Source organism: Pipistrellus kuhlii, unplaced genomic scaffold, assembly GCF_014108245.1.
Source record: "Pipistrellus kuhlii isolate mPipKuh1 unplaced genomic scaffold, mPipKuh1.p scaffold_m20_p_22, whole genome shotgun sequence".
In the NCBI taxonomy this organism is placed as follows: Eukaryota; Metazoa; Chordata; class Mammalia; order Chiroptera; family Vespertilionidae; genus Pipistrellus; species Pipistrellus kuhlii.
The window spans coordinates 12,412,501-12,437,410 of record NW_023425521.1 but is presented as its reverse complement, the minus strand read 5'-3'; the positions used below and the strand labels follow the sequence as shown (position 1 = coordinate 12,437,410).

The 24,910-nt window shown below is 37.0% G+C and overlaps 1 protein-coding gene across 1 annotated transcript in view; it reads right to left on the bottom strand.

Moving 5' to 3' along the window:
- The window catches only part of AATF (apoptosis antagonizing transcription factor), an 80,556-nt gene that overhangs the window by 19,883 nt on the left and 35,763 nt on the right, over window positions 1–24,910 (bottom strand). The window contains exons 9-10 of the mRNA XM_036451696.2: window positions 7,099–7,166; window positions 5,181–5,261 (exon numbers count right to left, since the gene is read on the bottom strand). Of these exons, the coding sequence (XP_036307589.1) occupies window positions 5,181–5,261; window positions 7,099–7,166 (149 nt within the window). The remainder of the gene's footprint in view (window positions 1–5,180; window positions 5,262–7,098; window positions 7,167–24,910) is intronic.

The following is a 24,910-nucleotide window of genomic DNA, read 5'->3' as shown; positions in this document are numbered from 1 at the left end:
GGCTAGGGATGTAAGACATATTTTTATTGGATGGCACTGCTGTGTGGAATACCTTTACACTGTAATACAATATAGTAACTATTAACTGCATGATGAAAGACAAGCGTACAGAAGTAATCAGATTAAAGACATTTAGTAATATGTGCTTAAAGCAATGTATTTCATCTAATCTTAGTACTGCTGAGGATGAATGCATGTTTTAGTATTAAAACACCTTTTACCAACCATACTAAGAAAAGATAAGTGTAATTTTGTGCAGAAGAATAGAGACAAACACAGTAGACATCTCATTATTAAAGACCTGAAAATTTAATTCATTTACATTACAGATCCTGATTAAATCAGTCAAATCCACTTATATATACTGCTGCGTAAAATACTGATAATCAATAGTTATAATTATTTCTAAAAATCAAAATATTCTTTTTTCTTTTTTTTAATCCTCACCAAGGAGATGCTTAGAGAGAGGAAGGGGAGCAGGAGAGAGAGACATCAGTGTAAGAGAAACACTGTTTGCCTTCCATATGCTCCTCAACCAGGGATCAAACCCTCAACCCAGGTATGTGCACTGACTAGGAATCAAATATGTAACCTTTTGGTGCACAGGACAATGTTCAACCAGTCAGGCCAAAATATTCTTTTTTTAAAATTATTTTCCAGTATCCAACCAGGAAGGTGCCATGCCCAGTCTGATCAGGCTGATGCCACTGACCTGCTATCATTTCAACTAATATTTCCACAATGTAATGTTCATTGTTGTTACGACATTTCTGGAAATCTTATCTTTCCAACCATACCATAAAGCGTAAAGCTTGCTCAATGATAGAACCTCGTATCAGTTATGACAGCTAGTTGAGATTTAATTTAAGGAAGAATTCATAATATTCTCATCTAGCGTGAGCCACTTGGTTTAATCTTTCAGGGCAGAATGCTAATGTAGCCCAACTGTCATTCTGGCGCCTGCTATGGCCACTTGGTCCTGCCAGAGAAACAATTCAACATCCAGAGGTTATATGCATGGGCTCTGGAATCAGACCAATTAGCTCAAATCCCTGTTTGATAGGAACTAGCTCTGTAATGCTGGGTATATTGTTGACCACTTTACATGAATTAGCTAATTTAATCTGCACAACAACCTATGAGATGTGACTTTTACTTCATTCCTCAGAGAGGAAATTGCAGCTCAGAGATATAAAGTTATGTGCCCCAGGTCTCAAGGGCAATCAGTGGGAGAGTCAGATTTCAAACCTAGACAGTTTAGCATCACTGCCTGTGCTTCTTCTATCTCTGCAGGGCTCAAGAGTGAATTTCATAAATGTTAGTTATCACTATTGCTATCAATTAAGATCATCCTCTGATTCTGATCACATCCCTCATATTTATGGTAGAGAGCCAGGTGAATACAGATGACAAAACTGAAAAACCAAAACACATGACCACATTCATTACTTTCCTTTTTACAACAATTTTAGACTTATAGAAAAGCTGCAAACATAGAGTAGAGATTCATGTTTAATTTCACCCAACTTCCTGTAATGTTAATAATTTACCTAAACATAGTATAATTGTCAAAATCAGGACATTAACACTGGTATAATACTACCAACTAAATTATACACCTTATTCAAATTTCACCAGTGTTTACTCCAATGTCCTTTCTCTTTTCTAGGGTCCAAGCTAGGACCCCACATTGCACCTGGATTTCTCAAGGTTGTGTTAAATTCAGCACATTAAAAAACTGAATCTACTCCCTCCCTCAAAGACAAAAATCATTTTCTTCTTGCAGCTTCCTTCTGAAAACTTGAGAGTCAACTCTTAACGTTCTCACTTTTCTTTATCTCCTTTCATCTTTCTAAAATGCAACTGAAATGTAATAACATCCCTCTGCCTAAAGTCCTAAATGACGCACTACAGCCTACAGAGTCAAGTCCAAGTTTCTTCAACTGGCTATGATCTAGCACTCACTACTTAAACAGCTTCATTTCCTACTCCACATTCACTTTACGTCTCTCCCCAAATTAATTGCAATTCCCCAAATGGCCATGTATACTCTCTAGACACATCTTTGCAAACGTTATTCTTTTTGGCCTTTCACTGGCTAACTGTTCCTAGACTGCTCAGTGTGAAGTGTGGATGCTGCACCTTACAGAAAGTCTCCCTAAGGAGTCTGAGTTCCCCCAGAGTGAGTCAGGGAATCCTGTACCAGGATGATCTCTACCATAGCACTTTCCACACAGCATCACTTATTGGCTAATTGTCTACCATGTCTCCAGACTACATGCCCCTTGAGGGTAGAATGTGTATTCCCCAGCTCCTAACATTGCTCCTAGAACTTCAGAAGAAACCCTTATCTTTTTTTAAAAAAAAAACCTTTTTATCTGTTTATGTTTAGTCCTCTTTAAGCAGAATGTCTATCTCCTGCTTGCCTGTTGTCAGAATAAGATGTCAAATGCCTCTGGATTTATAATTTTAATCATTATCAAAATGCTAAAAACACAGAAATATATTAGTAACATGTACCTCTGAAGAACAGTTTAATGAGGTTTAATAAATATAAGAAAAAGCAGTTGCTATTAAAACAAAATCCTTTTTCTAAAATTTTAACCTAATAAATAACAACTCTGATAAATTAATTTTTTTAAATATATTTCTTTTTTTTAAATTGATTTCAGAGAAGAAGGGAGAGGTAGAGAGAGACAGAAACATCAATGATGAGACAGAATCATCGATTGGCTGCCTCCTGTACGCCCCCCACGTGGGACTGATCCCGCAACATGGGCATGTGCCCTTAGCTGGAATCGAACCCAGGACCCTTCAGTCTGCAGGTCAAACCAGCTAGGGTGATAAATTCATTCTGATTTGGAAAACAGACCTGTAGTTCTCCTGAGGTGTTTGCCATGCTCACTTCTCCAACACTCATCAAGGTTTCTTAATCTGTATTATGTTTAGACTCACTGCCATTTCTCATTACCTGATGAGCATGTTCATTTTATTGTCATAATCATCCAAAAACATTTTCTGGCTGACTAATGTCTATAAGGCACTACAGCAGATAATAAGGATGGAATTGTCTTAAAGAATAAAGCAGCATAATTATTGCTCTCAAGAGGCACACAACTATAGCTACTTGTACCAATAGTTTTAAAATTTGTAACAGTAAAATATGTAGAAAAGGCATTATTTTCTTCTCTTAATTCTTTTGAAGAGCATATATTTGCAACAGGAATGCCAATAGATACACACAAGAGAAACAAAATAAACCAACACTTTCAAATGCTTACTATGTACCAGGCATTTGTACATTATTTTAATCCTCAAACCAAATATTGTTGTTTTTTGCTTAGTTTAAATAGATTTGCTTTATTTGCAACCTAAAATTTTTAAACTAATTTGCACATGTCCTTTATATTTAAGCTCATGGTGCAATGGGGAAAACAGATCCACCCACAAACCAGGCATTTAATACATGGTATAAGATATTATGAGACAATAGAGAGGAGAATAAGGGAATAACTGATGGAGTTGGAGGAAGGCTTACAGCTAAAGTAATATCATACCAAATCTTTAAAGTAGGGATTATTATCTCCACTTAATAAGTGAGAAAGTGAGGCCCAGAGAATAAAGAATAAGCAAAATTATATAGCCAGACAGAGCCAGGATTTGAACCCAAGTCTTCTAATTTGAAATCTTGGGCTCTTCCCTCTAGAAAACATATATTGCCTCATACAGCTATATAATTTTTAAAGCACAATACTGGATAAAAATTGATCTCAAAATTAAAGAATAAGTTTGGCCAATTATAAAGTACTATTAGTAACTTTCTTTTGCAAGTCCGTACAGAGGTGGCATGTATAGAAGAAACATGTACAATAGAGGCATGCATGTGAACCAGCAAGTAAATGAACACTAGAGCAGGAGACAGGCCTAGTCTTAGTGTAATAATAACAACAATAATGATGGTAATAATGGCAGCAAATATTTATACTATGTACCTGGCACTGTTCTAAGAGTAGCACATATATTTACTCTCTTAATCCTCACAGCAATCCTACAATCCAGTACTACTATCACCCCCATTTTACAGATGAAGGCACTAGCACAGATAGTTTAACCGTTTTGCCCAAAGTAACTACTAGTCAATGTCAAAGCTGGGATTTAAATTCTGGCCGTTTGGCTCTCGAGTACATGCTCTTAACCACTACTCTAAAAACAATCCTGGGGAGCTATGAAGATTTGGAAACTTCAACATGTGAAAAAAGGTAATTTCTGCAAAGTTATCGAAAAATAAGCATTTCCTGAGAAGTTCTGTTAAACACTCAAAAAGGTTCATTAAAGTAGTTGTGAAATCTGCTTCTCTGAAGGTATTTAAAAATGAGATAGATCCACATTTGTCCAAAGGGAATTTAATGACAGGCAGGCTCTAATAAGGATGTGGGATTAGCCACCTGCTTAAAACTGTCCTAATACAATGAGTTTAAGAATTTTTTTCAACATGCACCTGAATTACAAGTAGTTTCTTTGTCACTGAAGCTTTGTGTGAATGATATAATGTAATACATATAGTTACAAGGAATCTAAATCTAAAAGCATAAATTTAAAACACTCCCATTCTCATTCCTTTTTTTCTCTGCATATTTGTAATACATCTTAAAGAAATCACAGGGTTGGGAGTTTTCCTATAGTTAGAAATTTCTTGGCTTTCTCATAAAAATTATATTTCTTATCTCATTTAAGCACATTGTTAACATTCTCTGGAATCTTTAATTATAACTTTTTAGCATAGTGTGTACATGTATAGCATCATGAAATGAACCAATATAAATCCTATTCTAAATAAGACTCCAAAACCAAAAATTTTATAGCATTCTACAGAAATCACCTTTTAAAACTAAGACATTTCAACTATCTTGCCTTGTTTACTTATTTCTCCTTCAGAAAATTGCAGATATTACATGACCTACCCATTTACAAAAGTAGAAAAAAAACCAAACCCATAAGACCATTATTTCCATTTTTGAGTAAGGAAATTAGGTCAGAAAAAAGTTTCAAATATTTCAGTTATTTTCCTGATCCTTAAAAACAGAATCACCAGAAGAAATAGTAAAATGACATAACAGGCAAAAATGCAAAAGAGAGATATTAACATAATAGGTTCAAATTTTTTCTGAAAAGTAACTCACCGAAGTTTCCGTCCTTTGCTGGCTTTCCTATCTACTTTCTTGTGGATTTTGCTTCGTAACTTCTGGATTGCAAGCCACTGCCTGGGAGATTCACAAGCAATGTTATGCATCATCACTAACAGAAATAGTTATACGTATTGACAAATTGGAATTTTTCCCACTAACAACCCTGCAGAAAGAAATCATCAACCTACATGAAGTTCCTCAAGATAGTCTGGGGCCAAAGTGACTAATCAATTGAAGAGGATTTGTGCAATAGTAAAAAAACAAATGGCAGCTGGGAAATTCTACAGCAAATTTGGTTAACAATGCTCCTTAGTATTTGGAACTGCTGTGACAAGCACTAAATAAATCTACCAGTCTGTAGAAAAACCTATCAAATTGAGTATAGCTGCTTGGGTTTGCTTTTAATGTTTTAGCTGTGCAGCAAGTTCTATTACTAAAATTGCAAATCCTGGTGTGGTTTAAACACATGAATTCTTTAAATCTAATTTTGCCTTTGTTAATAGCCAACTGTTTTTTCTTGTGTTTTCCAATTTTTGCTAATTTTAAAAATAATTATCCACTACTGATACCAGTTTTACAGTAACTTTACTTTTTTTTTATTTAACTTGTGATATTTCGGAATGTGTTGCTAAAGGGTAAGGGCTCTCCTCCCCTCCACCCAGTATAAGCTCAATATCACTGTCACATCTAAAAAAAGTTAACAATAATTCCTTACTATCAAATATTCAGTCAGTCTTCAAATTTTCCAGATTGTCTCAATTTTGCAGTTTGTTTGAATCAGGATCCAAACACGATTTACATTTTCTACAATCATTTTTGATTAAAAGGAATTAATTTTTCAAATAAAAGATACTGGGCTAAAAAAAAAAAATCTTCATAAATTGCTCATATGAACAAATGGGGAAAAACCAACGGTAGCAGCTCGTCATCTTACCTGATTTATACAATGGAAATTCAACGGGGGGGGGGGGGGGGGGGGGGAAGAACCTAGGGAAATCCAATTACTGTAATCTTAATATAATCTTAATTACCATAATCTATTTTATTGTAAAGTGAGATAAATGTACAATATAATCACCACTTAAATACAATTTATGCTATCACATTAAATTTATAGTGAACAGCTCTCTATAACATTCCAGGGAGACACAAAATACCAACAACATCCTATCCTAAAATTCAAATAATGTTTTACTCAAAATTATTTCATCAACACAAAATTTTTCTTTGCATTCTCCAAATGTTTCTCTGCACAGAATCTACTCTGGCACTTGCAGCTTTAGTTTCCTTTCAGGCTTTTGCAAATTATGGCTCATGGCTATTTAAATGTACACTATTCATTAGGTAGCACTCTAAATGCCCTTTTTATTTTCCAACCACAGGATGAAGCATACACACAAGGGCCTTCCTTCACTACTTTGCATTCTCCCCTGACATCTGGGTAATGCTGCCACGTTCCATTTCTAATTGTGCTGAAGCTTTTATTGAGGGGTGGAGGTCTAAATTAGGGCAGACTCTAACAAAGCAGATTCAACTACCAGCAAGGAACCTGTTGTACACAGTGCCATATCTGACAGCTGAGAGCACACATTTGGGGTTTCTTTTATCCACTGGTCAGAGACTGATACAGGTACAGTCACAATCCAAATCAGAGAGCACAGAGCATAAGAAGGATTTTAAAAAACAAACCTAGAACAAATACATATTTATAACCTCTTATACAAACTACACATAAGGGAATGTAGGGTAAAGAATTAGGGTTTCCATCACTTTGTCTTTCTAGCTCTTATAATCTTACTCAACTTTTATAATCATAGGGCCAATCATTACCTTGGAGGCAGAATTAAAGGAAATCAAAGAGAGAAATATTATGTAGGCTGCTTGCATAAATAAAAAGCCATATCTAAATTACCTTCCCATGGCCACCTGATCATTGGGATCCAACGAGCTGGTCTTCCGTTCTATGAGTTCTCGAAGGAGCTAGGGGGAAAAATAAAGCAACTGGTTTATTTATTATCTCCCAGCACCAACTAACTTTAAAAGGGCACAGTAGGAGTTTTGAATGGCACAGTAACATCTCTAAAACTACAATCAATAAGGGACAACCCAATGGCAAGAGCATGACTGAATTCCCATTAACCCATTCCATATTTATATATTCTTAAAAAGGTGGCTAGAGCAATAGCTGAGAACAGAGAAGTCCATTTGGAAGACTTATTATACTGCAGTTCATTCCAAATGGATCAATGAATCTGCAACATCCCCTTCATTGTTTTTATGATTAGTTTTGTCCACCTCATCGATATCAATGGAGAATCTTTAAAAGGTCAGGTGGGAAGGGCTATGTGGCAAAAAGGAAGATGCATCAGCTTCTCACCAATAGGATCATGGTACATAGTTAACTTCTGACCTATAATCTCCAGTAGTCAGGAAGGTCTTCCTCAGGCAAAAGCCTTTATTTTATATAATTAAAGGTGTGGACTTCATTCTCTTGTTTTCCATAGCTAGTACTCTACCTTGCTAACTATTAAGTGATTTAACCATATATGACACAAACACATTCACAGCCACAATAATTTTAAGAGGGAACCTAAAGGAAGACATTTCAAATACAACACAGAAAACTGGTCTCTCATCCTATACAATTAACTTCATAGGAACTCTATCCACCTCTTCTACTCTCCTCTTAATCCTGGGTAGTCCACTGCATGCAATCAGAGTCTACATCTTTATCTTTTACACAGACCTGACCATTTGCACTGCGTCTTAAGGTCCTAGGTAAAGAGAAGCAATGGATTTAAAAAGTAAACATTAAAGGAGGAGAATTTTAAATTACAATAATAAAACTGCATATCATCTCCCCTATTCAAGTGCTATAAGTATGCAGGAGAATAGGAACAGAGATTAAAATTCTAAAAATTTTCTATGAAAAATCTAAGGGAAGACACCAAAATAAGCTAGTTCCTGCTAATCATCTGTCAATAATACTGGTTTGACTATAAAACTTGTTTCTTCACAATAATAAGTAATTGCTTCATAGAGACATGGCAGCAATATAAATATTTCACCAAGTTAAATAACTCAAGTCTGTGGGAGAATAGAGGAGGAGGAATAAATTCCTATGAAAGTAGTTCATGCTCTCAATTTCATTTGTATAAGTAGGCACTGGAAGAAATAAAACAAATTTATAAAAATATTAATTCCCAAAAGGGAAAAGGATATCTCAATTGCAATTAAAGAACTGCCTGAGATGTTTTTTTTCATTTGCTTATTTTAGACACTAATACTATAGCAATTACGTTTAAAATGCGGGGACCAGAGGCCACTGGTTTATTATCACTAGAAAACAGCAAGCTATTTCTCTACCCTGTTTATCTGATTGATTCCCAACACCTTTCTGGCAGCCAATCTATCAGTTTATCTCTCCTACTTCATCACAGTCACTTCTGGCAGCTAAATACAAGATCCAAATCCAGTGTTACACAGACATACGACATAGTAAACCTCTGTAACACTGCTACTCTGTAAACAGCTGCCCTTAAGGCTAAGCAAAAATGGGCTTCTGGTCCCTAGTCAATATGTTGTCAAAAGCAAGGTTGGGAGAGAGAAGAGGGAGAGATTAGTAATAAAAAGAAATAAAAATAAATATTTTTAAATAAAGAAGGAAAAGAAGAGAAATAAAATATAATGGGATGACCGCATCTCACTGCCCTTACCTTGTTCCAGCCACATAAGAAATTACAACTGTTCCTGGTTTTCCTAATCAGCTCTGATCCCTTGAGACTGGGGCTGTCATGGCCACTGGGAGCAAGTGCTCATGGAAGGCTGCCCCAGCACAAAAGGGGTGATCCTCTGGAAGAAAGCCCCATATGTCCTTCCCAGAGGCTGAAAACAGGAGCCGCACACTGCAGTGGATCCATTACACTTGCAGTGGCCTCTGCAATCCAAACACCAGGATGGTGCATGTTTACTTTCCAGCACTCTGGGTACTTTACATAGGCTGGTTTGCATTTAAGTGCTTTATGTGGCTATTCTTAGTCATTCGTGATTAGGCAGATGGTATTCTTGGTCTATATGGCTGTCTTGCTTATTCAATCCAATATTTCAAAAGATCCTGTTGTGTGTACGGTAGTAATAAAAAAAAGTAGCAAGAAAATACAAGTAAACTATTCCCATGGGTATTACTATTTTGCACTGGGTTTGAATTTAATTAGGAAAATGCTTTCAGAAAAGTTTCAGGGGAAAAAATGAAGCTTTAGGGATATTGCTGAAGAATTCAATTTTGCTTCTCAGTACAATTTTTATAAGCTGAACTTTTATGAACAAACTTTTCCATTAAAATTCAGGTTTTGGTTACAGTTACTGGAGCTTTTAATTTTGACAATGATGACACAATATTTGTAATTTTCTATGTGACTTGGGAAATGGAGCGATGTGTGAAATATTTTTGTTCTAGCCTGTTATAATTCCTCCAGAGAGTCAACTCAGAAAAGCTAGATTGTTCTCGAGTTCTAGGGGAAAATCATAGAGTTAGGTTTCCAGGTCAGCCCACAGAAGCCTATTTAATCCATAACAACATACATGAGGAATAGCATTGCTAGTATTATGCAGCATCTAATCAGCATTTATAATACTTTCCCTAGAAAAATGTATGCCAGAATCAGTTAAAAATGGCAGATTGAACACATTAGTTTATTTCTTCTCCCTTCTCAAGCCTCTAAAAGACAGTAGAGGAATAAAATAAATGTATTAACCCACAAGAAAGAAAAGAAAGAGAGAGCTAATGAGAGCAGATTTTCATAAATTTTTCAAAGACAGTCAGGAGATGGAGGAGTAAAAGGAAGTTATCACTCAAGCACCCAGAGGGAATAAGGTGGGGGTGGAGCTAATTAGGCTGACAGAAGCCTAGGGAGGACGAGCTCTTGGAGTGGCAGTTACCATGAAAGGTGGGGAAGGGGAGGGGGCAGAACTACTGGGCCCTCTCCATTTACCCCCTCACCACTTCCTCTCACTGGAAGGGGGTAGGGGGATGGGGGGGGAGAGAAGACATTAAGGAAGTTTTATTCTCTGGAAAAATTGAGCCACAGAAGCTCCAGACAGAGAAATAGAAGGCACAGAAGCCTGGGATGAGGCATAAGAAAAAGGCACTGTGCTCCTCTCCGGGTCCTTCGGCTTCCTTCCCATACCCTAGGCACAGAATGTTAGCACCCACATATTAAACCATCTAGGCAGCAGAGCACAGGAGGAGTCCTTTCTGGAGAGACTGCAGGGCTGATCCATGTTCTCCCTCCCCAGAAAATAATATGTCCAAGTTCTGACATTTGAGAATATTCCAACCAAAAGAGGTGAGTTCACAGCACAATTATAAAGGAGCCAAAAAGCTATGATCAGTTTTCAGAGGTATTTTTTAATGCCTTCCTCTTAAATATGAAGAGACAGTTAAGGATCATCAGCATCTGAAGAGAGCCTCAGACATAGACCAAAACAAACAGAAAAAAAGAAAAGGGACTCAAGAAAGCAATGGTGGGGGGTGGGGGTTGAGGAGGTGGCACAGAAGAAAGGAGGAAGGGGAAAAAATACAATTCCATAAGAACAGGATGCTGAGGAAAAATGTAAAACAAGAAATTAAATACAAACAGAAAAAATTCAATTTCAACAGAATGACTGGAAGATAAATATACAAAAATCTTTCAGATACAAAACCAAAAGGTGAAAAGATAATATCCCCTTGCTTTTTTGTGAGGAAAAAAAAATCTGGAAGACAATCCAGAATGTCAAATATCTGACTAACAAAGGATGGGAGAACATTATTTAAGAAATAACGAGAATTTCCCAAAATTGAAGGACAGGAATGAACCTACAAAGATCTAGTACAGTGAATGAAAAAAGATTTTCCCAAGACACATCATCGTGAAATGTGGAACACAAGAAGTGAAGAGAAGATCCTAAATGACTAGAGAAAAACAGGTCACATATTAAAGAGGGTGACCACATGTTCCAGTTTACCCCAGAGAGTCCAAGTTTATGCTGCTATCCTAGTATTCTTTCGAGGCAAGCAGCTCAAGTGTCCCAGTTTTGGCAATAAATTATATAGTCATTTAAGAAATGAAAATCTAAATGGAATTAGACATCTCAATAGCAACAGCAGATACCAGAGGACAGCTGAGCAATGCCTTCAAAATTCTAAGGAAAATGACTTTCAACCTCAAATTCCATACACAGCCAGAGTGTTAACCAAGTATGAGAGTTACATAAGACATTTTCACACATGCAGGGCCTCAACAATTTACTCTCCACATACTCCTTTCACAGGAAGTTGTGCTTCAGTAAAATGAGAGCATACAGCAAGAAAGAAAAAGAATGAGATGCTCAGAAGCAGGTCTAACTAGGAAAAAAGCTAAGGCAAGACCACAGATGACAGTGGCCCAGTAGCCGTTCCAGAAGGAACAGAGTCCAGGGAACTCTGGAGGAAGGTCTCCGGGGAAAAGACAGGAGGAGGGGAAAGTAAAAGGTTATTTTATATATCTGAGGCATTTTGAGTAAGGGGGGGGGGGGGGGGGAATACCAAGAAATAAACAGGAAACAAAGCAGATTGTTTTAAAACAGGTAGAATTAGCTCTAGAAAACAAATTTGTGAGGAAATGTAATTACAGTCTATTACTTGTGAATATTTATTTAGTCCTAACAGTGTAACACTCACTTGTTTTCACAAAACTCTTGACAATGTACATGGAGAATGGAGAAGTGAAGTGTGGAGGAAAAGCATATAGGAGAGCTAGGGCCTCACTACCAAAAATCAAGAAATGATTTGATAAATGACTAAAATTGACATATCAACAGTATATATTATTTTTAAATATGTGAGTAATTAGGAAAATAAATAAAAGTATAGGAAGTTTTTACCCTCTAGGACTTCTTAGCACCCTACTATTATAACATTTCTTAGGCAATGGAGAAGCCAAGAAGAATGTGTCAGTATTCATTCAGCAATGCTCAGAGAAAAGATATAGATGTTTCTGAAAAATCTTCCCAGTCTGCAAATTCACACTGAGAAATTTTACAATTCCTACAAGGGGGAAAAAGAGGAGAGGGATTGAGAAAATACAGATAAAAGCCCTTATAATATTTTTCTGTTTTCTAAACATGACAATATACTAGAAAGATACTGATGAACATTTATTTTTATTTGCTGCAGATAATACAAATAATTGTTAACAGCTCTGAGATATAATTCACTTACAACCTATCCATTAAAAATGTATATAGTGTATTTTAGTAAATTCAGAGTTATGCAATCATCACCACATTTCTTTTTTCACATTTTCATCCCTATCCCTATCTATTAGCTGTCATACCCAGGACACCCAGCCATATATTTTCATAGCCTTATGCAACCACTATTCTTTCTGTCTTTATGATATGCCCATTCTGGACATCTATCTATATATATAAAACCCTAATATGCAAATAGACCAAACAGCAGAACAACTGGTCACTATGATGTGTGCTGACCACCAGGGGGCACGCACAGAACATGGTGAGCGTTGGCAGTAGGTAGCAGAGTGTGGAACATGGTGGGCGTTGGCCACAGCGGATAGTGGAGAGGTGAGCAGTGACACCAGACCAAGGCCAATCGCTGTGATCAGGGTGAGCCTGTAGAGGTTACTGGAAATTCTTTGTTCCCACGCCATGTGGTCCCATGTGGCACTTGCACCTGCTGCCAGCACTGGCCCCGCTCGCACCCACAGCCTAAGTTGGAGCTGCCACTCACACCTGCTGCCAGCACCTGGCACCAACCCTGATCACTCAGCGCTGTCAGTGGGTGCAAGTGGTGGCTACCGGCCCTGATCATCTCTGAGGGCTTCTCCACCTGCCCTGGCTCCTGAGGAGTGATTGGGACAGAAGCCACCACCACTCACACCCACTACTGGCACCAGCCCCACTTGCACCCGCTGCTGGCACAGGCCCCAATCGCTCCATGCTGTCAGTGGGTGTGATGGGGTCAGCGCTGTCAGCATGTGGGAGCAGCAGCAGCAGGAGCAGGCTGCCGGCTAACAAAGGACCAGGAGCTGTGGTGGGAGGGGCCAGGCGGGAAATTCGTGCATGGGTAGGGTCCCCAGGCTTGGTTGGCGATCAAGGCCAATTGGGGCCTTCCGGCTGCTGGCTGCCTGCCGGGGACTTCCTTTGTTCCACACCACCCTTGGTGGTCAGTACACAGACAAAGTGAGAGATCAAACTCCCAGTCTCCTGGTCAAACTCCCAAGGGAACAATTTGCATACTAGGCTTTTATATAGAGAGATACTGCTATAAAGTCATTACAAATTTTTGTACAAATATATTCTTTCATTTATGAAATTGCTATGTTTAAAATTTTGAGGAACTGCCTGTTTTCCAAAGTAGCTGCATGACTTAGTGTTCCCAGCAATGTTTGAGAGGTCCAATTTTTCTGTATCCTTGCCAGCGCTTGTTATTATCTTACTTTTTGATGATAGCCATCCTAGTGAGTGTAAATTATTATCTCATCTTTCTATGGTTTTGACTTGCATTTCCCTGATAGCTAATGAGGTTGAGTATCTTCCTGTGCTTATTGGCCATTTGTATATCTTCTTTGAAGAAATGTCTATTCAGATGCTTTGCCCATTCTTTAATTAATTTTAGGTTGTCTTTTTATTGTTGAGTTACAATAGTACTTTATATATTCTAGATATCAGTCCCTTATCAACTCCCATTTTGTGAGTTGTCTTTCCACTTTCTTGATGGCATCATCTGCAGTAGAAAAGTTTTTAATTTTGCTGTAGTCCAATTTCTTTCATGTCATTTGTGCTTCTGGTGTTCTATCTAAGACATCATTGCCTAACCAAGGTTATAAAGATTTACTCCTAAGTTTTCTTCTAAGCATTTTATAGTTCTAGCTCTTATATATAGATCTATAATCCATTTTGAGTTAACTTCTGTGCATGGTGTGAGGTAGGGGTCCAATCTCATTCATTTGCATGTGGACATCCAATTGCACCGTTTGCTGAAAAACTATTCTTTGAATTGTTTTGGCACTCTTGTCTAAAACCCAAATAATTTAAAAAATATATATTTTACTGATTTTTTACAGAGAGGAAGGGGGCGGGAATAGAGAGTCAGAAACATTAATGGGAGAGAAACATCTATCAGCTGCCTCCTACACACCTCTTACTGGGGATATGCCCGCAACCAAGGCACATGCCCTTGACCAGAATCAAACCTGGGACCTTTCAGTCCACAGGCCAATGCTCTATCCACTGAGCCAAACCAGTTAGGGCAAAAATCCAAAGAATTTTTAAAGCATTTGTTTTTATGGCCACATATTCCCTGGGTTTCAGAATGTGCGACCCATAATTATTGATTCATACCTCTCAGGCTTCCCTGGCTCATAACCAAAGATGCATGAGATGAAAAAAAAGCTTGAGGCAACCCTCTAATTAACTCACTTAGCCTTGCTGAGTCAAGATTTCTCAAACTCTCTCCCCAATACATAGAGAGCATATGAAAGAAGTGAAGTCAAAGCCTCTCACATGTGTTTCTGTCCCTCTGTCATTGAGAGATAACAAAAAGCAGACTCACAAGTCCTGGATTTACTCTTCCCTCAGCTTCCTCTCTAGTTCCCATAAGAATTCTTAGTGAAAATATATCTATTTCTGCTCTGCCTTCTACTTTATCAACATTTTTGTTTTGTTCTCAGCTCTCCAGTCTTTCAAATTATTCCCAAAAGGAGTCATATGCAATTTCTATATACTATATTTGAAGTGTACAAAAAATAAATCCACATATACTATAATTTCAAATAGCTGGGAAGGAATTACTGTACATGCCTATAGTACAAAATTGCTACAAAATGATCCACTCATCGTGAGTAACTTTTTCTGTTTCTTTTCTACATTGCCTATTCATTCTTCAACCAACTCTATACTGTCATAATATTTCTACCTCCATTATTATACTGAAACAACGTATGTCAAGAATTCCAGATATCCATATCTAATGAACATCTATCTTTACTCATCTTACCAGACTTCTTGAAGCAGCAAGAAGTCTAGACATTCTCACCTTCCTAAAACACTTTTCTTAGAATCTTTGAGGCACCTCCTTTGCTTTGCTCCACATTCAAACATTAAATGCTAACATTCCTCAAGAGTCAGTTTCAAGCTTTTTTTTCTTATCACTTCATAAGCTTTCCCTGAGTTTCATTCTACTCTCAAGGCTTCAATAACCTAAGAGTCATCCCTAGAATTCCTTTTCCCTATGCTCAATATCTAATCTATCTCCAAGTCTTATATCTATAACCCACTAATTTAGGAATCTGTCCATTTTTCTCTATCTCCAAAGCCTATACAGGCTATTATTTTCTTTTTAAAAATATATATTTTATTGATTTCTTACAGAGGAGAAGGGAAAGGGACAGAGAGTCAGAAACATTGATGAGAGAGAAACATTAATCAGCCGCCTCCTGCACACCCCCCACTGGGGATATGCCCACAACCATGATACATGGTCTTGACCAGAATCGAACCTGGGACCTTTCAGTCCGCAGACCAACACTCTATCCACTGAGCCAAACAAGTTTCAGTGGCTATTATTTTCTTTTAAAAAAATATTTTTATTGATTTCAGAGAAAAAGGGAGAGGGAGAGAGAGAGAGAAATATCAATGATAACAGAGAATCATTGATTGGCTGCCTTCTACACACCCCACACTGGGGATCAAGCCCGCAAACTGGGTATGTGCCCTGATCAGGAATCTAACCGTGATCTCCTGGTTCATAGGTCGACACTCAACCATTGAGCCGCACCAGCTGGGCAGACTTTATTTTCTTCATTTATTCCATAAATACTTATTCAACACACTAGAAAAATAATGAAGAATAAAACAGACATGATTTCACCTGCCTTAGTATAATTTCCTTAGTGAAATGTACTCTTCCCCCCTCTCCATTTTGCTCTCTTCATTATAGTCAGAGTAATACTTAAAAAAAGTAAATATGCCAGAAGATAAAATTCTTATTACAACCTAAAGGCCCAACATAGTCTGGCCCTTTATCTACCTCTCCAGCCTAGCCCTCCACCTCCAACTCCAGTCCCACCAGTGTGTGCGCTATCCCTGAAATGCTCCCAGGCTCACTCCCAACAGAGTCCTTTTGTGTACACGCACTGCCTGGAACGTGCATCCCTAACCGTTTACCTGCTTATATCCTACTCCTTCTCTACTCCTTCATTAAATTTCAGCATAATCATCTCTTCCTCAGGGAAACCTTTCTTATATGCACCTCTCCACACACAAACACACTATGTTTTTGGGTTGTGAGCTCAATCTCTGGTGTGAGGTGTGCAGGAGTTAGCCAATAAATGATTCTCTCTCATCATTGATGTTTCTGTCTCTCCCTCTCCCTGCCTCTCTGAAATCAATAAAAAAATGTAATAAAATATACACACGGGGTGAGGGGAATTATTTCTGGGGAAAAAAGATAAAATATTTGTTTACTTTATTACACACACACACACTCCTTGTCATTGTTTTTAAACAAAAGGATTACATTATTTAATACCCTGATTCTAATCCAAAGTACAACTATCCACCTAAACAACTCAGGGACCTACCGTATTTTTCAGACCATAAGACGCACTTTTCCCCCCCCAGAAGTGGGGGGGAAAAGTCCCTGCGTCTTATGGTCCAAATATAGCCTACACATATACTTTTTAAAAAAAGTTTTTTTACTTGCCCGGCTCTGTGTGGTCTCTGTGTGCTTGCCCGGCTCTAAAATGGTTCTAAATGCTGCTGTTTACTAGTTTACAGGGTTGATTACATGTGTTTATGACTGTGATGTTGGGTTTTAATGCACATAAAATATTTTAGGACACTATTTGTTTCAGAATCTTTTTTTCTTCATTTCCCTTCTCTAAAAACTGGTGCGTCTTATGGTCCGGAGCGTCTTATGGTCCGAAAAATACGGTACTTGTTTTTATCATTACCATTTTTAGCAATTCCTCCTCCCAAACAATATTCTCCTTCTAAAGGATCTTGCATAGGACCTAGAGAACTGGGTGGTTTGTTTTAAGTGGGTGAGAATTACTTTTTTCATTTAACTATCTCAAGAGTACCTGAATTTAAAAAACAAAAACAGCCCTGGCCAGGTGGCTCAGATGGAGCGTAGTGTAATCTGTAGGTTGGGGGTTTGATCTCCATTCAGGGCGTGTATGGGACACAACTGATCAATGTTTCTCTCTCACATCAATGTTTCTCTCTCTCTCTTCCCATTCTCCCTCCCCCCCCAAAATCAATAAAACCATATCCTTAGGTGAGGATTAAAAAACAAAAAACTGCCCAGCCTGCGTGGTTCAATGGATAGAGTGTCAGCCTGTGGAATGAAGAGTCTTAAGTTGGATTCCAGGCTAGGGCACATGCCTGGGTTGCAGGCTCAGTACCCAGTGTGAGGCGTGCAGGTGGCAGCCAGTTAATGATTCTCTCTCTGCATTGATGTTTCTATCTCTCTTTCTCTCTCCCTTCCCCTTTCTCTCTGAAATCAATAAAAATATATTTTTTAAAACAAAAGAAAAAAAACTATTTAATGCAACTGAATGAAAAGATATTAAAACATTTCTCATTATTTTACTGTTAAAATAATGTAGATCTATCCTCCCTCTTGAGTCTCATTTCCTAAAGGAAAAAGTTGGTTCGTTTTTGCTTTCTCTAACCACCCCTCATACCCTGGCCCTTTCTGTGGTATCTCTGAGTTGGTTCTTTTACTGTAAGAAAGATGTCTTGACATTTCTGTAATATAAATATCTGCATCAATTTCAACATTGTTTTCTATTTAAATATACCTTATTTATAAAATAGGTTTGTCAAATCATAGTCACAGGTTTCCATCTCCCATTTCCTAAGATCTAATGCTTCTAGACAGCAGCTTTCAATTGCATGTGTATGTGTGCTGCACAGTTCAATATAACTGTGATTATCTATCAAGGAGCAAGAATAATGCCATGGTTTTGGAGTCTGACATATCTGAGTTTTGAATTCCAGCTATACCCCCTAGTAGCTGTGTGATTTGGGACAAGTTATTGTACTTCTGAGACTCAGTTTCCTCATCTATAAAGTAGCAATAATTGTACCTTATAAAGTTGATTTGGCATTTTAAACAATGATAAAAGTAAAGCATTGAACAAAAATGTAAGTATTTGATAAATAGAAATATTTTCAGCACCAGATAATAGTTGTAATTCCAAAATCCCATTTAGGACAAAATAACAACAACAACACAACAAAAACAACAAAATTCAACACCTTCCTTAGCTAAATCACTACAGCTGCTAACAATGAACAAGCATAATTCTATTTTTCCTTTTTACTGATTTTCAATAGTAGATTAAAAATAAGATGTGAAATAAAGGAAAAGCCATTAGAATGGAGAAAAGAAAATACAAAAATAGTAAGCACAATACTTGAAAAATATGCTATTATTTGCAGAACTTTTCCAAACTAGACCATGATAAATTGGAGCAAAAGTGATCTTCTCCATTATCAACTTCTATTTGAACAACTGTCTATTCCCTTTCCATGACTTGCTACTACCTCCTTCATACTCTGATCACAAGTTCCCTCCACCCTCTCAATCCCATCCTATCTAAGATCCTATCTATCCTTCTTTGAAGACCTAGTCAAATACCATTTCCTCCTCCCTGCAACATTCTCTAATTCGGCCAAACTGTTATTAATTTCTCCCTCTTCTGAATTCTTCAATATCCCCTCACTAAGCCTTCTGGTTGTTTATGTTTATGTCATCTCTTTTGCTTGGCAGTAAACTTCTTGAGGGCAGGGTATAGTCTGACCCAAATTCTTAGCCCCATAGTAGTATGCATACTACCTTGCACATAGTGATTACTCAACAATATTTATAAAATGAAAAGGATTAGCAAGCAGTCTTAATTACAAGAAAAATTATATAGGGAAGAATGGAGGGAACTCAAGATGTGAGAATAAAATCCAAATGTATCTTAATACTGAAGTTAAAATAACCCACCTTTGGTTACTAAAATAAGAAAATGTATAGCTAGAGGCTACCATTGAAAAAGTCAGCCTAACTGCCTCACTGCCCTTGGTCTTTAAGGATTTGATTAGTTTTTCCAGTGTCTGATTCAGCCCCCGCCCCAACCCCCGAAGCTAGAGCTAAGGCGTGTGGTTTGGAAAGGATGATAAATAAATTCATTCACTGAAGAAAAAAGTAACACTGTTTTCTCAGTACAAGTTCTAAAATATTTCAAAAGGCTATAATATTTCACAAGGTTTGGCCATTTGGGTTAAAATTTATTAGTCAAAACAGAAAATTTTCTCATCAAACCCCATATATTCCATTAGGCATGACACAGAATGTCTCCCAAGGTCTAATTATTAACTAGAGGTGTAGGTAAATCACTATCAGTATTAGGATCTGATGTTTAAAGATAGAAGAAGAAAAAAAGAGAGTAAGAATTAGGCAATGCAAATACTAAGAAATTTCTTTTTGCAAATTTGCTTCTTGTTTCTTTTTCCTACAACTAAAATGAACTTTACAAAGACTAAGTGACTGCATTAAGCCATTTTTTCCAATCCATACCAAAAGTAATAAAATACAGAAAGTGCTACTTTTTAGAATTTCAAACAGCTCCCATTTCTAGTATTCTGTCCCCTTGTCAGCAGACAAATGTCCTGGTGTGCATCTTTTTTTCTTCTTCTATCTGAAACAAAAGTGGGGAGGGGGGTTACATATTCTTTGGGACACCAGCTCAAACAAAGACTATTTCTGGGTTTCTTTTAATGGCACCATACAATACATCGTTTGTATTAAAAGGATAAAGAAGAAGTCATTCATAACTAGAGACAATTTAAGTAAAACGGATTCACAAGAAAGAAACCAAAAGGGTAGTACTAACTTATATTATGTAATTATGTCCCTTTGAGGACTAAAAGCCCAGCTGAAACAAACCTCAACCTGTCTTTCTAGATTCAGACTCCAATAATTCTTCAGTCCCACCAGGATCAATCATGCATTGATCCTGCTACCTTTTCAGCATCCCTGCTCCTCTCCTCATGTGCTCATTTCCCTCCTTACTCAGGCGGATGCAAACTCAGCTCATCAGGATAACCACTCCTGGTATACATCCTTAACTCCCTTGCATGTAGTAGTCCCTTTATCAGACAGATCCACAATTCCTTGTGGATCCATGTGTCTTAGAATTCAGAATTTTTAGGATACACAATAAATGCCCCAGCAGAGCCTGGGGCAGTGTCCCAAAGTTAAACACATTAATATTTCTATAGTAGAATACTTGACTAAGTGAAATAAATATGATCACTCAGATCAGATATTGGCCACTCAGACCAGATATTGCCACCACAATGGTTTGCCAAACTAAAACAAACAAAAAAACAGAGTTTTTAGAACTTTTTAAATTTCAGAATTGCACATAAGGATTATGTACCTGTACTTCCTTGGCAAACCCCAACCATCTTAAATCTCAGAAGCTGCATCCACACAACTGAATTGGCTAAAGAAAAAGCCAAGATCATATGAACTGGTCTCTCTTTAAATTCGTTAGCACTACCTTTTGTGGGTAAGTAGCACTTACTGCAGTATCACAATGTATTCTCCAATTTCACCCTATTTCTAAGCCAGATAAAGCTCATGAGGACATGACTTTGCTTTGTTCTAGCCCCTAACATAGCTCCAATAGAAACTTCTGTGATGATGGAAATATTCTGTACTTGCACATGTGGCTACTTAGCACTTGAAAGGTGCACTTGAAAGGTGGCTAGTATAACTGACTCAAGAGCTGAAATTTTAACCTTATTCTATTTTAATTAAATTTAAATAGCTACATGTGGTTAGTGGCTACTGCATTAAACAGCTTAGAACAGTAATCACTCTAAATACATAGTAGGCACGCAAATATTTGTTGAATGAATTAATGGAAGGAAGAAAGAAATATGAAGGCTTTTCTTCCCCTTTAACATAAAAAATTTCAGAAATACACAAAAAGCAGGCCATAGCAAATGAACCCTCAAATACTGGAAGTCTTTTCTAACCTGAAGTAAGTTTCAGTGGATATCTCAATCTGGCTTCTACCAGTGACTATATTCTTGGAAAATAGAGAATTTATATTAACCCAACTTATATCTAATAGCATCTCTTAGGGCCATTACAGGTTATGAAAAAATGACGTTAGGAATTAGATCAGGTATATGTTGAGGAAAATACCAGTATGCTATAAATGTTTGAAGCATATTTATGATAGTACACTAGAGAACTGCATGCATGTTTTTATATCAAGGACCTGACTGCTCTCTTTCACCACTTATCTTCTCCACTTAAATTTTAATAAAGCCGCGGAAACCGGTTTGGCTCAGTGGTAGAGCTTCGGTCTGCGGACTGAAAGGTCCCAGGTTCGATTCCGGTCAAGGGGATGTACATTGGTTGTGGGCACATCCCCGGTAGGGGGTGTCCAAGAGGCAGCTGGTCGATGTTTCTCTCTCATCAACATTTCTAGCTCTCTATCCCTCTCTCATCCTCTCTGTAAAAAATCAATAATATATATTAAAAAATTTTCTAATAAAGCCATACTCTTAAAGAGGAGCTAGATGGCTACACAAAATTGCAGAAGTCCTTACTCTTATTAGATGACACAAATTCCTTGGGCACTGATTTTGTCTTATTAGTCTTTATAAGCCTAGCATCTGGTATAATAAATGTTAATTGAATGAATTTCATAATTGCACAAAAGTGATACATGTGACTTGTCAGAGTGCAAATGGATACACTGGATCTCTAATTTCCTAAACAGATATTAATCTGAAAAGGAAACTCTCATGTGGATTTTTATACATGTCAGGTCAAAAGGCAGCAAAAATCAACCTGGGAGCAAGAACACCTGGGCTTTAACGTCCTAACTCACTAGTGGAGTGATCCTACACTAGTTATTTATCTTCTCTAGGCTCGTTTGTAAAAAGACAACCTGTCTTTTAGTTTGGACTTCATAGTCTTCAAGGATGCTATCTAACTTTAATGCAGTTATGTTCTATTCTTTATCCACAATACATATCCCTTTATAAAAATGCTTATAAACTTCCCTTTTCTATGCTAAAACTTGTCCCTATAACTTACTTTAAAAAACTATACACTGACTATGATTTAATAAGGCACCATGACTACTTTAGTGAACTGGTAGTGTTCCCCTTTTCTTGAAGTGCCAAATTCTAAAATGCTGCTGGAATCCTGTGTTTAATTTACAGTCAGACAGCTGACATTGTGCTTATTAGCATAGAAAAGACAAGTTTGGCCATATGTTTGTCTAGTAAACTCCCATGACCATTTGTGCTTGAAATGTTTCTTCAATAGTTCTAAGCCAATTCTTATCTCTTTCCCAGCTGGCTCCTAAAGTGTACTGTTTTAGTCTCTGTCCTGAAGTTTTATCTTTGTTAAATGAAGTAGTAGTACTGAAATCATGCTCTGATGTTTAATAAAGCCAGGAAACTGAAAGAAATGAGGGCCATTCATGTGTACCTTCCCTTGATGCTGCTTTCATGAAATTTCAGTCGGACCTTCACTTAAAATGTGGCTTTGGCCTCTTGTCTGTGCATCCTCCACAACAGTGAGCCCACGCTAGCAAACAAATGCAAATACTGATGTAGGATTTGGGGCTAACCATTGACTGATAATGGCAACAGAGAAACCAGAATGTATCTCAAAATTTGTACACATGGTTGCAAAATAATCTTGTAATTATTAAAACTGTGATTTACTTGGACATTAGTATTTGGCTTGGTTTGTTTTTTAACACCTTTACTATACCTCAAGAAACTCGACTGATTCTCTGCTATATCTTTAACCAAAATTGCAATTTTCTAATTTATGTACTTCATTTGAATGTTTTTTCTAAAATCGCCATAAAGGCCTATGTGTAATAAGTTTTACCAAACTTTTAAGAAACACATTTCAAATAATAGCAACATTTTAAAGTAAAACAAAATTAAATACTATCCTGAACACAGGTATCTGTTTTTAAACAACTAATTAAAAGGAGCAGGTTCAGATAAAAGAGAAAACATATTATTAACCATCAACTGAACCACTGGCAAGATACATGCCAAAAGTAAGAATGTCCCATTGTATTAGCATTCACCAGAGAAATGGCTTCAAACACTAAGATCTAAATGCATACAATTAAAGCCACCAACCACATCAACTGTCCATATTAATCACTCACCAATCTAATTAAAGTAAACCATCTTCTCAGAAAGCTTACCTCTTCTCTTTTTCTTAACATTATCAACTTTTAATTGTTCACCGAATCAGTAATTACTTCTTTATGGTATTATCAAATGTCCTGAATACAAAAATCCAATGTGTGGCAAGGTCAGTTATAGACATGTCCTGATGGCAAATAAAGGGAGAAACTTAACCCATCAAAGTGGTCATCAAAAGCGCAAAATCTATTATGCCTTTCTCCAGACACTCCTGGTTAAATTCAAAGTGACAGGACAAACCAGATCAAAACTAAACACAGCTAGAAGCAACATACAAAACCCTAATGAACTCTTAGAAATCCCGGTATCGATCTGTCAATATCTAAGCTCAATTAGGCCTTTCAGAACAAAATATTGATACCTCATGAGGTGACAAGAAACTAGTTTGGAGTCTTGGCTCTGAAAAGAATAAAACCAGTCACTTTCCATAGGTTACAGTTAAATACAGTCATTTCTCAATATGGAAATCTTGTGAGGATTAAATAAAGATGTAGGCCAAGTACCTATGTAATTAGTCCAGGAGCTGGCACACAACTAGTGTTCAGTAAACATTAGCCCTTCCTTAATTCTTTAAGAACTCAAATCAGGCTGATCAAGTCAAAGACCAACTGATGGCTTAAAAAAATAACATAAAGAAAAAACTTAAATGGTCATCTAGACAACACATCCTTTAAAAAGTTAATGTTTTTAAAGCAAATAAGTTCATGAAAATGAAAAACAGATGTTGAAAGTATTTCTGAATGGCTCATCGTTCATGGCCATTTACATCCTTCACGTTTTGTGAAATCGTCTTTTGGGATGAGCTTTGACAAGAAACAGGCCAAATGCAAACTAACCCCACTTGAGAGTAACGAACGGCACTGCTTGTAGCAGGTGAACAGTTTCCCTGATAAAAGCTTCATTACCGGGTATACTTCAAGCTTTCAGCAATCAGGTTCCCAAACAAACCAGTAACACAACTATAAAGCTAATTTTTTTTATTAGAATTGTTAAGAAATAAGAGTTTGATAAATCATTTACATTTTAAGGAAAAGACATTACTTTCTAACACACATAAAATTTCTTCCAGGTCTAAGGAAATGAAGCTTATTTATTCACACATTGAAAAGTAACACTATAGTGAAGTCTTTTTATGACTTGAGGATGAAATATTTAAGAAATAAAGGTATGGAAAGAACAGAACTTGGTCCAAGAAGTCTTGAGATCAAGTACTAGAGTTGCCATTTACTGTATAAGTTTATATGAAGTTACTTAATTTTTCAGGGAATCAGTTTCTTATAAGGTTCTTTTCACCTCAAAAATGATATAATTGAAATACTGATACTCTTCAGATATATATGTTTGTACCTTTATTAAGTAACACAGACATATTTTAAGGTTGTAGTAATTTAAGACCCATTGTGAAACAAAGAGAGAGAGTG